Source organism: Juglans regia, chromosome 7 (genome assembly GCF_001411555.2).
Source record: "Juglans regia cultivar Chandler chromosome 7, Walnut 2.0, whole genome shotgun sequence".
Classification (NCBI taxonomy): domain Eukaryota; kingdom Viridiplantae; phylum Streptophyta; class Magnoliopsida; order Fagales; family Juglandaceae; genus Juglans; species Juglans regia.
In genome coordinates this window covers 16,217,778-16,231,559 of record NC_049907.1, presented here as the reverse complement: position 1 = coordinate 16,231,559, position 13,782 = coordinate 16,217,778, and the positions used below count along the sequence as shown (strand labels likewise).

The 13,782-nt window shown below is 34.7% G+C and overlaps 2 protein-coding genes across 6 annotated transcripts in view; both read right to left on the bottom strand.

The window, feature by feature from the left end:
* Positions 1-6,041: 6,041 nt before the first annotated feature.
* On the bottom strand, positions 6,042-8,452 carry LOC108984154 (outer envelope pore protein 16-2, chloroplastic). 2 transcript variants are annotated; one of them, XM_018956013.2, is made up of 7 exons: positions 8,168-8,452; positions 7,968-8,019; positions 7,730-7,816; positions 7,499-7,530; positions 7,200-7,233; positions 6,815-6,882; positions 6,042-6,370 (listed from the first exon to the last, which is right to left on the bottom strand). In XM_018956013.2, exons 1-7 carry the CDS (start codon positions 8,303-8,305, stop codon positions 6,227-6,229), a joined length of 555 nt encoding a protein of 184 aa, XP_018811558.2. In that variant the 5' UTR covers positions 8,306-8,452; the 3' UTR covers positions 6,042-6,226. The 2 variants fall into 2 exon arrangements, with proteins under 2 accessions (XP_018811558.2, XP_018811559.2); XM_018956014.2 differs by having other exon boundaries at positions 7,730-7,810.
* Positions 8,453-9,254: 802 nt separating this feature from the next.
* Positions 9,255-13,782, bottom strand: part of LOC108984164 (serine/threonine-protein phosphatase 4 regulatory subunit 3-like) — a 30,571-nt gene continuing 26,043 nt past the window's right edge. For 3 of the 4 annotated variants that reach the window (XM_035692419.1, XM_035692421.1, XM_018956024.2), the window contains 8 exons: positions 13,232-13,330; positions 12,014-12,231; positions 11,802-11,916; positions 11,105-11,236; positions 10,913-11,020; positions 10,723-10,832; positions 10,540-10,641; positions 9,255-10,439 (listed from right to left, as the gene is read on the bottom strand). In XM_035692419.1, coding sequence (XP_035548312.1) covers positions 9,899-10,439; positions 10,540-10,641; positions 10,723-10,832; positions 10,913-11,020; positions 11,105-11,236; positions 11,802-11,916; positions 12,014-12,231; positions 13,232-13,330 — 1,425 coding nt within the window. In that variant the 3' untranslated portion in view covers positions 9,255-9,898. Of the gene's footprint in view, positions 10,440-10,539; positions 10,642-10,722; positions 10,833-10,912; positions 11,021-11,104; positions 11,237-11,801; positions 11,917-12,013; positions 12,232-13,231; positions 13,331-13,782 lie in introns of those variants that run through there. The other variant, XM_035692422.1, reaches the window with a different exon arrangement.

The window sequence follows — 13,782 nt, the reverse complement described above, 5'->3', positions numbered from 1 at the left end:
TAGCTTTATTTTCAATCGAAACGGCGTCGTTTCAACATCCATTTATGCAGAATCTTGGACCAACTGAAACTATTTAATCAATCTCTTATTCTTCTACTCACTGCCCAATATAAACCCTAGAGCATAACGTGTTCCTGCCACAGCTCCCAGCCCCTCCATCACATGCTGCCACTACATCTAAGGTACATAATCCCAATTGATGTTGTTACTTGAAAAAAAAAAAGTCCAAAAAACTTTTATTTTTGAAGTTTCACTCAAGTGAATTAATCACAATTTTTGGCCATGTTCTGACATGATCTCCACCTCTCTCTATTTCCATCTATTTCTTACAACCCTAATTTTGTAGAAACATCCATTTCCGCAGCTCCCAAGTCCCAGCCCCTCTATTGGATCTAAGGTACAAATTCAACCGAATCAAAATGTATTTTTTCTTTATTTTTTGTGTGGATGAAACAAATGCCATATTAATTACTACTCTACACATATAATGATATAGTATTTGGGTTAAAATAGATGTCTTTGTGTTTCCATCTATGAAATAGTTAAATGCATTTTGTTAACACTATAGTAATTAGTAGCATGCCATTATTTGTTGTTAATGTGAATTATGTTAAGTGAGTTATTTGTTATTAGTATGTTTCTACTGGCAACAATTAGTATGTTCCTGCTACAAGCAATTATTAGTATGCCATTGTTTTCAGCTTTGACTCGTAGTATTTTATAACCTGTAGGTTGTAGTCATATGCCATTGTTTTTAGGTTTATCAAATATAAAAAAACATTCATTTTTTTGGAATAATAAAATCAAAGTGAATTACCAAATAGAAAAAACATTAGTTCTTATTTTTAGTGTAATTATTTACTTATTTCCAGTTGTATTTTCAATTTACAATGCTTACTTGTTAATTAATTTTTGTTTGATTATTTTCTAGATGGAAACTTTAAAAGAAACGCAAGCAGGAGACTCTACCACGGATAATGCTAAAGAATCAACACAAGGGTAAGACATTCTTCCACTCGCACCCAATATGAGTATTAAATCGAGTAGTAATAAACCTAGTGGTGGACGTAAAACTAGGTCAATAGTTTTGTATCACTTCACAAGAATACCAAAATGTGATCCAAATAAACTTAGGACTGCATGTAATTACTGTGGTGCCAATTATGCATGTGATATGAAGGCGGATGATACAAAATTTATGAAGTATCACATTAAATATCAATATAAAAAATGCCCGCTTAATAAGCAGGATAAGTCTCAAACTACCTTAAGTTGGAAAGGCCAAGGAAGGATGAAAGAAATAGTGTGAGGGGGCTTGCTCATATAGCCTTTAGTGTTGAGGCTTGCAGGCAAGCCCCAGTCTAAATGATTATTTGTGATGAGTTGCCATTTAGGTTTGTAGATTGGGTGGGTTTTAAACAATTCATACTTGTTGTTCAACCTAAGTGGGTAGGGATCCCATCTTATGTTACAATTGCTAAGAATTGTTGTAGTGTGTATTTGAGAGAAAAACATAAGTTTAGAAGTGCTCTCAAGGGCAACGAGTTTCCCCTACCATAGGTACATGGACATCCATACAAAACTTCAACTGCATGTGTCTCACGACATATTTTATTGATGATGATTGAAAAATACACATAGGATTCTTTCTTTTTGTTTAGTTGAAAATCACTAGGGCGATACACTTGGTAGGACCATAGAGATGTGTTTAATTGATTGGAGGTGGCCAAAAATACTTGCAATGCTTGCCATTGCAAGTTCGAATAATGGTGTAGTTTCTTTTTTGAAAAAGAAAACCAAGCATAAGAAAGATACTATTTTGGAACATGAATCTTGCATGTGAAATGTTGTGCTCATATTTCAAATTTGATTGTTTGTGAAGGGTTGAAAAAATATGATGATTCCATTACCAATGTAAGAATTGTTATCAAATATGTTAAATCCTTTGTACAAAGATGGAGTGTATTTAAATCATATATACTACTAGAAGAGATTACTTGCAAAAGTCATGTATATCTAGATGTACCAACTAGGTGGAACTCTACTTATCTTATGTTGGCGATGGCTAAAAATTTTAAAAAGACTCTTGAATAGTTGGAGGAAGAAGATTCGGGGTTCCTTCCTAGTACTGGAGATGAAGATGATGATGATAACGATGATCATGGGATGACGAGGAGAACGTCAAAGATATTAGGGCCTCCTAACAAGGATGATTGGGAGAAGGTAAGATTGTAAGATTGTTTATAAGATTTCTTAAACTATTTCGTGATTCAACTTTGCATTTTTCAGGTAGTCAATATGTAACTTGCAACACCTTATTCTTTTTTTTTTTTTTTTTTGTGAAACTAGTTACAAATGAAGACACAATTAGTATGGAGTGTGAAGAATGAGGACTTGTGGTGAGATTAATGGCACTAAATATGAGGAAATAATTTGAAAAATATTGGGGCAACTTTAATAATATGAATATGTTGTTATATGTTGGGCTTATTCTTGATACTCGGTACAAAATGCGATATCTTGAATTTTCGTTGAAAACAATATATGCATATGATTCCTCAAAAGCAACTGAGTTAAAGTTGAAAGTGAAAATGCTTTTACCAGTATATGTGGTGTATATGTTGAAATTAAATAAGAGAATAATTCTGGTTCACAACAGTAGCGTACAAGTTCCCCAAATAATGATGTAACTACTACTACATGTAATAGACTTGAGGATATGAAGGTACTAAGGTTGGCACAATTTAAGCAACGGTTGCAATCGGAGAACTATTTGGAAAGCAAGTCATATGCTGATAGATACCTAGCCGACTTACTTTCAAAAGTCGCACGCGATATTCTTGCAATATCAGTATCTACAGTGGCCTCTGAATCTGCATTTAGCACGGCAAATCATGTACTTAATCCATTTGAAAGTAGTTTGTCTCCGATTATGTTAAAGAGCCTCATTTGTGCGTAGAATTGAGTTCACTCTTCTTCTACTCCGATTAGCCTTTAAGACTATAATTGATGATGTGGAAGATTTTGAGAAGCTGGATATGGGTATATAACAAACTTATTTTCTCATATATTTTTTCATGATTTATTTGTTATATAAATTTATATAAATTATTTTTTTATCTTTTATGTATAGAACATGTGGGCGAGGTTGAAAATTATGCAGAGGCGTCGAATGCACACCTGTTGAAGATGATTGATGTGAGAAGAATATCTGAATATACTACTATTAAAGGCCCGGCCCAATAATTCTAAGATCAAAGTATTGATCATTTTTATTGAGTCTAAATTATATTTAATGAGACATATTGGATAAGCACACGAGCGATAAATTATTGAAGTTGATTAAAACTTTTAATTAGGTTCAATGACTAGGTTAAATCTCATTTATTATTTATTGAACGAGTTAGATTTCTTTTAGAATTTAAAGATTGGCTATTAGAAATTGATTTCAATTTAAAATCATCACTGATTGAAATCTCATATGTAGTCTCAGTCACTGACAACCCTACATTGAATGAACTACTAGATCATGCTTTTAAATTCAAACTCTCTTCTTAGATAATCACGACCGAGTGTTCAGCATATTAGTGTCACTACATGTATTAATCGAGCCCAACTCAAACTAGTTAGTACCCTATCCCAACTGGATTATAACTCTACAGTCTTTGTCACCCAAAATTTCTAAACTCGACTACCCTTTATACATGTGTGTGTGTGTGTGTGTCTCTCTCTCTCTCTCTCTCTCTATTACCATCCACTATTTTTCTACCAGGGTTGCCGCAAGTCTACTTTATTTTCTCAAAAAGTCCAGACACACAACTTATGTATTAAAGCAATCATTTTTGTTCTGTCACATGTTCTTTCTGATCGAAAATAAATCCTACCTTTCATAGCTAAAGTATTACAAAAAATGACAGCTAAATCATTGTCCGTAGCCTTTGTTCTTGTTCAACATCTAGAAGACTTTTAAGGTATTTTTACACTTCTGCCCTTGATTTTCAATTCATGGCTGAATGTATATTGTGGATGTGGACTGAGCTTACTTTTACGGTAATGAAACGTGAAAGAAGATTTATGAAGCAACACTACAAGGTAACTAGTTTGATCATAAATTAGGATCAGCATACGTTAGATAGTTATATATATTATTATTAAAACTAGTTCTTTGAAAGTTAGTGTTTATGTACTATGCATGTCATGATATTTGCAAGGACATCATTTGTCATGTTTCATTTCACATATTATAGTTATGTATGTATTATGCATCTCATATTAAATCAAACACGCAAGTTTTCATAAGATCAAGTGTAAGATAAGCTCAGAACAGTTAATTAGATGGTCATTCAGATGCATGGTACCAATACAGTCAGGGTGGATATGCAAGCCATGGACTCAAACGTAGTCCACCATAGCATTTTGTCAAATCAGATTCACGGTTCCCTTTGTGGCCACAAGATCGTGAGACCAATGCACAACCTTGTAAACATGGTTAAGTGTGTTGGCCAATCAGAACAGTCAGATAATTCAGATCAGCCAAACAAGTCAGTTAATTCAGAAAAGTCATACATGTCATAGCATACGTATGAATAGTCATGATTTTAAGTTCTCAATATGAAATATTTTATGAAAAATCTTATGTTAAGTATATTTACGTTATGATGGGTTTCTTATTAAGTCATCAACTCATTTTAGTTTATTTTTATATTTTTAAACCAATCAAAATTAAAATATTTATGAATGTAGAGTTGCAGTACGAGACTTGGTCTAGATAGTCATGACAGTGGCCTAGATCATATATAAAGATTTTAAATTATGATTTGTATGTCATAGATTTTGAAAGATCTTAATAAATACTTTCACACACTCTTATTTATGATTTCAGTATATTAATACAAAATGACTCTATTTATTATAAGGAATCTTTGTACTTGATGCTTCCTTTAGTATCTCAGTAGCACTTGGGCTCCTGTGAGCATCTAAAAATGATGTCTTTCTTAATCATAGGTAGAGGAGTGCTACGATTAGTTATTAGAGTCTACATGAAATAAGTATTGAAATTTGAAACTAAGATATTTGTCATTTGATTGCTATGTTTTTGCAATAAAATCATTTGATTGTATATTGTGACTTGTAAAGAGTTAGTTGTGGACCATGGGGACTTGTGGAAAGTTGACGATTATTGTCATTTCCTTATGTTCATTTCGTTTCAATTATTTCGGTGGTGATTAGATACATTTCATATTATTTTAATTGTGGAATAATTTTTAATATTGTAATATAAGTAGATGTTTTATGACTAGATGAATTGTAATAATTATTATGTTTGAGAAGTCAATTCCTTTTTTTTTTTTTTTTTGGATGATATTACATTTTTTTTCTTTTTCTCTATTTTTTCTTTTTAACTTTATTATGAATTTATGATGGTTGCTAACATTCATGGATATAGATAATTTTTATGTATGTCATTTTCCTTTTTTTCCCCTTGTTATTTTGGAGTTTAAATGATATTATATTTTTCAATTTCATTTTCTCTATTTGTTTTTTGTTTTTAACTTTATTATGATGATTACTAATAATTCTCATGAATATGGATAATTTTGATAATTTTTTCAATTTTTTAAAATCTATTTTTAATACAAAATGTGTAAATAAAATTAAATAATTGATACTTGTAATTGTAAGTTTTTTTTATAGTTAGGCCGAAAATACATAAATGATTTTAGACTTTTTGTTTATTGGGCCGATAGCTACGTACAGTCTGATCCGATCTTATTAGAAGTATAAAAAATTTACATAACCTCTTACTATTTACACAACCTCCATACACCACATTTTTTTTAATTTTTATTATTTTTTTCTTTTATCAAATATTTAATATATGAATAATGAATAGAAAAATTGAATTAGTTTAAAAAAAATAAACTCAAAAAAAATTTTAAAAAAGTATTAAAAAATTTTAAAATTTTAAAAAAATATAATCATGTGCGGAGGATGGGAGGTTGTGTAGCATTGCTCTTAGAAGTAAGCCCTTTCTCAAGAAAGGAGTGAAAAAATACATACCATTTTGGTCGATGATAATGATTTAAGGGGAAAGTGCCAATTCAGAGGGCATTAGCCCTCGAAGGAACATATATTCTTAGACAAGTACCAAAAGTTTCATATAAATATAAAACTAAACAGGAAGGAAGGCTATTAAATATCTTTTGGTGGCATATCAACCACCAATTCAAAATATTCCCGCGAGGAGATTTGCAGCAGTGGAAATCGCAGCTCCAGTGATTGCGCATTCCACTATCTGCTCATGGGAAGACTCCTCAGATGTAAGTGCCAATGCCACACCAGTAATAGCTCCAGCGACTGCACTGTTTTTCTGCACCAAATTAAGCAATGCAGAGTAAATTGATTTGAGTACAAAATTATTAAAAACAAAAAAACAAAAAAAATCCAGGATTTCAGACATCACAAACAGGTGATGATAGACTTCATAGGCAATGTTGTTAGAATGAATGAGACAGCTTGATGCAAGTAATGTGGTAATGTTTGATTGAATGAAATAACTCATGATCATTCATCCAAAAAAAGTGGAGTTCTGTTTGTTTTGAGGCATTTGTTGGGATCCATCCTCTCTTATATTGCACATAAAAAGGGGGACACTACTCATTAATGGGAGCTAACAGAGAGCCTCTTAATCATTTCCAGTAGACATTAAGGACATTGATTTATTTGCTAAATTCCAAATGCAACAGAAATTTCACCCCATAAATAACAGTATCTAAAGAGGATAGATATTTATCTTGACGATACTGGACATTACCCAATCGTGGGTTCCACGAGCCTCCTTTAGCCCATACGTGAGACCTGAATACACTCCTGCAGCCAGTCCTATACAGTACAAAAGAAACTCTTAGGTCACTTCCGTTGATCACTAGCATAAGCATCTATGTTATAAGGCCAATTAATCATAATAACCAGGCCACATGCATGAGAGGGTGATCTTGAATGATAAATTTTCTTATGAAGGTAGAAAAGAACAACGGCTTCTATCCAAGGCTTGAACAAGTAAGTAAACTTGTTTGATTAATCTTAAAACTGGATAACGCTTGTTAATTAATTTGTTAGGCGGTAGAACCAATCGTTCCAATTCAACAAATATTCATCCAAAGAACTAGGAAGTTGTATGAACAGGAATGTAGGTTTACCCCACTGCATGGATTCTTTTCCGGTGTTCTTCACCTGGAAGAAAAGGATAGAAAAGAATTAAAACCAAAGCAATGATTACAAGCAATAAATCATCGTGCGGACAGTGAAATGCTATTGAGTCGATTGCACAAAAGCGATCGAGTTAGCTTCTCAGAGGGCAGCAAAACTGCATTATGTTAATGCATGCAGTGCAGCAAAATCTGCAACATGCATGTACTCGCCATGATGCTGTGCCATATACGTGGTTCCAAATATGTCTAGGCAAGAATATATAAGAATATGGGAGTTCAAAACCCACCATGGCTTCGAGAGACTTTCTGTTGGTTTCTCCTGCAATTCACATAACAAACCGTGAGACATGGCCAATGTGTTATGTCACTCTTAACTAATACGACATTTCCATCACCAAAATACACCGAGAGAGATCAACCTGGGCATGCTAAAACCTAAACCATTTCATCATGAAATCTACAATCTTCCAAAGGAGCACTACATGAGAAAAATATTCCAGGCCTGTTGTTGTACCTACCTTTGAGGTCCCGGAATCGATGCTTCTTGCTGGCACCTGAGATTATCTCCGCCGTCAGACCCCCAGTACCCGAATCAAGTCCTGCTCCTAGTTAATATTCCAGTTAATATTCTAAATGTACACTTAATTAACCAATACACAAGAATATATTATACAGGAAGAGAACAAGAGAATTAAACACGTAGAATATGGTCAATATCCATCCATGCAAAATAATAGCCAGAGAACTAGCTATTACCTTCAATGGCTGTAAAATAAGCCTGGCGGGACACAGCCTGAATAGCTCCGATCTATACACCAAGCAGGCAGCAGCATAGCCTTTTACAAGTTAGTAATACGCTCAAACACACACACACACACGAGTACTAGCTAGCTACCACAAGTGAGCACAGAGAAAGAGAGAGAGAGAAAGAGATGGTAATTAAAAAGGCTACGAACCCCGGCTGCTTTGACGAAGCTCTCGGCGATGCGGTTAAGGAGAGGGTGGCCGAGGTCGAAGAAGCCACCCTTGTCGAAGCTACGCAGATCATCCAGCAATGACCTTGTAGTTGTCTGCATGTCGCTATTATTGCTCATCTTTTTTCTTATATCGATTTATTCGATCAATGCGTAAACCACCAAAATCACTGATCAAAAGTGAAAACTACTCTGTCGTGAAATCGGAATAGTACTCAGGCTTATACCGATATTCCCAACCGTCTGTGTAGACGAAGAAAGAAGAAAGATGATGATCGGGGGAGTGGACTAATATTAAGGGAGAGTTTCGATTAGATCAGACAACACGTGTCCGTGTTTCCATACGTACGTGTCTTGCTTTGGTAACGAGAACCCTAACTTCGTGGCGGTCATTCAGGATCAGGATAAGCCACGTGTCCATTGCGCTTCAACAAAATTTTTGTTTCGTAGTATTTACCATTGACCAACCCAAATTTAACTTAATAATAGTAGTAAACAAATTCAGCAATCAATTTAACGTCAAACTTCTTTAATTAAGTCTCATAAGAATTTTATATTTCAATTTTTTACGAGATCCAATCACTTTATCAGGCATTTGTAGGTACGTAGATGAAAGCTTATAATATGGATGTCGGTCATTAATTAATTAAGCTCAAGACTGTTGTAGCATAAATAGTTTTGAAGTACTACTATATTCACAAAAGAATTATACAAAGATAATTTTACAAACTGACGTAAATTTATCTGATCCGTTAAATCTACTTTACAATAAAAATAATTTTATAATTTGACGAATCACATCAAGTTACGTTAATTTGTAAGATTACTTTGGTGTAATTCTGAACAGAGTATTTCCCACAGTTTTAGCTATCTAGCTGTGTATACAAATGACGCAAAATAAAGATCCAAAATGTCATTCGGGGGATTAGCAGCAGCAAATACAATCAATACAGAGAGCGCAGCAGAACAACAAAAGGGGGCTTTAAATGATCTTTGATCTGGTACTATTAAGTACAAGTCAAACCTCTCCTCTATTATCAAAAGTCGATTCAGCAGGAAAGAAATGAGATTGAGCATCAAGGCCACTTTTACTACGAATTTAGAAACTACTGTAGGAACATTTGAGGACCCTTCAATCATAAAGTGTTCAAAATCTAATTTACACTACTCTATAATGAGTTTCACTACTAGTACATATGGAAAACTTTGCCCTCTAACCCAACTCGCTTGACCATCTCTATTACAACCCACACCCACCACCACAGAACCGGGGGGGAAAAAAAAACACTATGCAAGGCAGACATTGGTGCCTTCTTTATCATATTGTTCACATAGCTAAAAGTGGACTAACAAAACAAAGGGTAATTGGAATAAAACATTAAAGGGGGGAAACAAAAAGGAAAACATGTGAGATAATTGGGGAAAAAATAGTGCTGATAAATGTGGTACAAAAGAGAATTGCTAAGCTCAAAGCATCAGAAAGACCAAGTGAAGAGGGAGAACGGGCGGGCCCACATTGTCGTATAGATTGTCTTTCTCCTCTAAGTAGCGCTATACAGTATACCCCACAGTCATCAACGTAAAGCCCTCAAACAAATTCATCCCCCTTTACTCATTTCTTCTCTTTCAAAGTGCATTGTTACTTCGGTAGCCCACACCACCAAGCACATCCACGATAGAAGAAAACAGAACAAAAATGCAACCCCGAATAAATTAGGATCCACTTACAGCCATTTCTGGTGAGGATATTGGTGGTATTAATGGAGAGTCTTCTCCGCCTAACTGTCTATTGTCAGAAGCGATATGCAATCGATCAGAACATATTTTAGAAGCAGCAGCTTCCTTCTCTCCATGGTTCTCATCATCTGAGGTGGTGCTGTTATCAGAATTGCTTCTGTCCGTGTCAGGTTTTTTCTCCTCATGATTTTCTTCCCCAGAGCTTTGGGTCGTCCCATCAGCTGTATGAGCCATCAAGTGCATGGTGCTAGCAGTTTTCTTACTAGGTAACACTGCCTGGCTTAGTGTTGAGCACAAAGCAGCAAATACACTATCTTTCGACTTGGAATTTTTTCCAATCCGCTGCTTCTTCAACACCTCAGGCGTGTTGTCTGTGGATGCCAGTTTCCGCTTCAACCTAAGAGATTCCATTGTTCCTTCATCTTCATCAGGGGTTTCTGGCTGCTTCCTTGGAGGTGGTCTGTAGTCTTCATCATCCTCGTCATCATCATAATCAACCAGTCCACCAGATCTAGGACTGCAAAAGTTGACATAAATCAAGACAAAGCAGAGGGTTGATAGAAAAAGTACTCTGACACGTCTTACTCGCTTTTCTAGGGTGAAAATATTTCCTTTACCTTAAGGGCGGGAAACTTGGACTAACTCCATTGGATAAAACAGGTTGAGACTGTACTTTTTGGGGTTGTGATATTGATGCAGATGCCGTATCTTCTTCATCACTGACTCAAGTATCCAAATTAAGAGGCTATGGTTAGAAATCATGTAAAAGAATTTTTCCAAAACATATTTCTTATACATACCTGTCCTCGTTGAAATAATCTTCCTCTTCTTTCTCCAAAGCACGCTCATCAACTCGTTTTCTGGGGTCTGACACATTACAAGTGCCTTTTGTTCCACTATTCTCCAGGGACTACAAAGACACTGGTGAGATCCAAAAAAAGGTCGAATAAAAATTGAGGCAGTAAAAATCAAGCAAGATTGGGAGAATACCTGCTCGTATTTAACTTTTAGTGCATGAATGGAAGCCAAGTACTCAAATTCGACCAACTGGTTCCAAAATGTATCAACTATATATTTAAGCAATGATTTAAGGTTTTCCTGAACGACACGAGATCTTCAGATGAGAATTACCTCCAGACATATCTAAAATCCAAATGCAAAGACGTATTAAAAAATGAGCACCTTTCGAATGTAGTCGAAAAGTTCTAAAACTGCCGAGTTGAGCAGATTGTAACGGCTACCATTACCAACAAAGGCATCCACAATTGGTTTCAGAAGGTTATTCTTGACAACATGATTTATCAGATGCTCATCCTGCATATAAGCACATAGTTTGAGTTGTTATACGCTCTACCCAGAAGAAATGCCATATCACTTGGAAAATCCCAAACAAAATAAGCAGAGTTAAGGCTAGTGCAATGCAGGACAACAATTAACGTTATACAATTACTACATCTCTGAAATACTAATGTTACTATGTCCCCCGAATACACAAGTAATTTTGCAAGGGCTGATAAATATATGCACAGGTATTGAGATTGAGATACAAGCGATGTCCAGTTAGCATGTTGGAATTGTATATGAGAGATGTCTATCCCGCAATTTCCATAAGTAACTAGTTGGCTATTAAAAGTATAAATGCATGATATTCATCACTATAGTGATCTCAAATAACGCCACCAGCACTAACCCAGCAGAGCCCACGTGGTAAGCAGAAACGCAGAAGCAAATGATCCACTGTCTCCCATCATTCTTACACATGTAGCACCAGCAACAATAAAGTGCCTCTTAATCAAATTTTTGGCTGTTAATACTTCTCTACCAAGCTTAAAAAACAAATTGCATCACATTATTCAATAATAAAGATGTATTTACTTACATGGCGGGAAAGAATAGTGCGAACAAATCGAACAGCAGCAACAACTAGGTATTTTTCCCTTCTTTGCATAACCAACAAAACTTTATCTACCGCATTATTAAGGAGAAAATTACACCTGCATAGAGAAAAAAAAAAACCACACATTTACATCTTAAATGTCCGTGGCAAGATTTCAATTCTTACTGATTGCAAGAAAGGCATCGAAATATTACTTTATTCTATATGGATGGTGCAGAACACAAAAGCATAGTAATTCACAAATGTTTGACAGTATTTCAGGCTTTGCGCCAATTTGATTTCCAATTCTTTCACCAGATCCCACAGAATTATTGCTTGATTGAGCTACACCTTCTGAAGGACAAGATGCCACTATAACATCTATTAGTTGACCCAAATGCTTCTCATAGAAAATCTCAACAATAGTATCTCTCTGCAACAAAACAGCGAGATCAGAAACTCAATAACATAGATACATGCATTTGAATCTATTTAAAACAAAGAAATGGAAACGAAATTCCTCTTACACAACACAGCAGAAATATAATAAAATACAAATCAATATTCAAAATACCATGCCTCCATCAATACACTCAAACTGTTTTTTTTTATAAGTATCAATACACTCAACTGTTGCACAAGGTTATTACAAAATAACTGTGAAATTGTATGATTGCGTGTGTATGTGTTTGTGTGGGGAGAGAGAGAGAGATGGCAAATTGGCGCCATATTTTAGGTAAAAGTCTTTATTTTCCCAAGACTAAGGCCTGGTTTGGTTTCACTAATCTTTGAAACCATCTCATCTCACCTCATCTCATCTTATCTCAACATCCAAACACCATTCAAACACAAACATTTTTCAATTTCAAATTTTCAAATTTTCAACCTTTTCATCTAATCATTACAACTTTCCCAAACTTTCATACAAAACACAAACAACAATTCAACCTTTTCAAATCCCAAAACAAAAATAATATTAAAAAATTATTTTCTAAGCCTCTTTTAACTTTATAATTTTTTTATTCAACTTTTTCTCTCTCCTTTCCCAAAACCCATCTCACTACTATTAACATATTTCTCATCTCATCTATGTAACCAAATGAGGCCTAAAGATGAGTTCTTTTGGGGATCGAGATCATACGGCTCAAGCTGGTTTTATTTATGCCAGACATATATTAGCTACAAAAAAATTTTACATCTCTCTCTCTCTCTCTCTCTCTCTTTTTTTTTTTTTTTTTTTTTTTGGGGGGGGGGGGGGGGCTATTGCTAATAGATTCATATTTCCATGCTTTGTTACTAGGATATGAAGTAGAGCTAGAATATATGAAAAGGTAGAAACACAATTAAACATTATTTCAATCTCGGAACAAAAGCCTCATTCAGAAATAGTTAATTGAAAGAAATATAAAAGAATAAGTGATCAAGGCAAGCACCTGTGCTCCAGACAATGTGTATGAGTCCAGTAAACTGCGAAGAATTTCAAGAAATTGGCAGTTCATATCCTCCCCAAAATCTGTGATCATTCCTTTAACCTATACATCAAGCAACAGTACGTCAAAATTGGTTGGCAAACATGTGTCTTCCAAGAAGAAGATTTACTGCCATGTAAGTTTTTGTGGTTTCAAAAATATTCAATGCCTTGCACATGAAGTTGTAGAAAGTAGAGATCAAATACTGTTCCTATTATGGCAAAGTATGCAGACAAATTTTCAAGACAATTTTTACTTTTAATCTAGAAAGCTGTTTAAACAATGAATGACAATATGTAATTTATGACCGTCCAATCTTGGGAAAAGAGTTGCGTGTCTGAAGGTTGAAGCACAATAACTAGTGCTTTGATCAATTTTCAGTTAGCTGGCTAGAAGAGGATGTAGTCCGAAGGTGATAGGATTACTTTGATCAAGGAAACTATGTCTAATTTGCCTACATATTTCATGTCTCTTTTTCTGCTTCCTTTTAGTGCGGCCAACCACCGAGAGAAGCT

Excerpts from the sequence above, each read along its gene's own strand:
- LOC108984154 (XM_018956013.2), bottom strand. The coding sequence starts at position 8,305 with ATGAGCAATAATAGCGACATGCAGACAACTACAAGGTCATTGCTGGAT. Across the intron at positions 7,531-7,729 it reads TCGATTCCGGGACCTCAAAG|GAGAAACCAACAGAAAGTCT; the intron begins GTAGGTACAACA and ends TGTGAATTGCAG. Across the intron at positions 7,234-7,498 it reads GAAAGTCTCTCGAAGCCATG|GTGAAGAACACCGGAAAAGA; the intron begins GTGGGTTTTGAA and ends CTTTTCTTCCAG.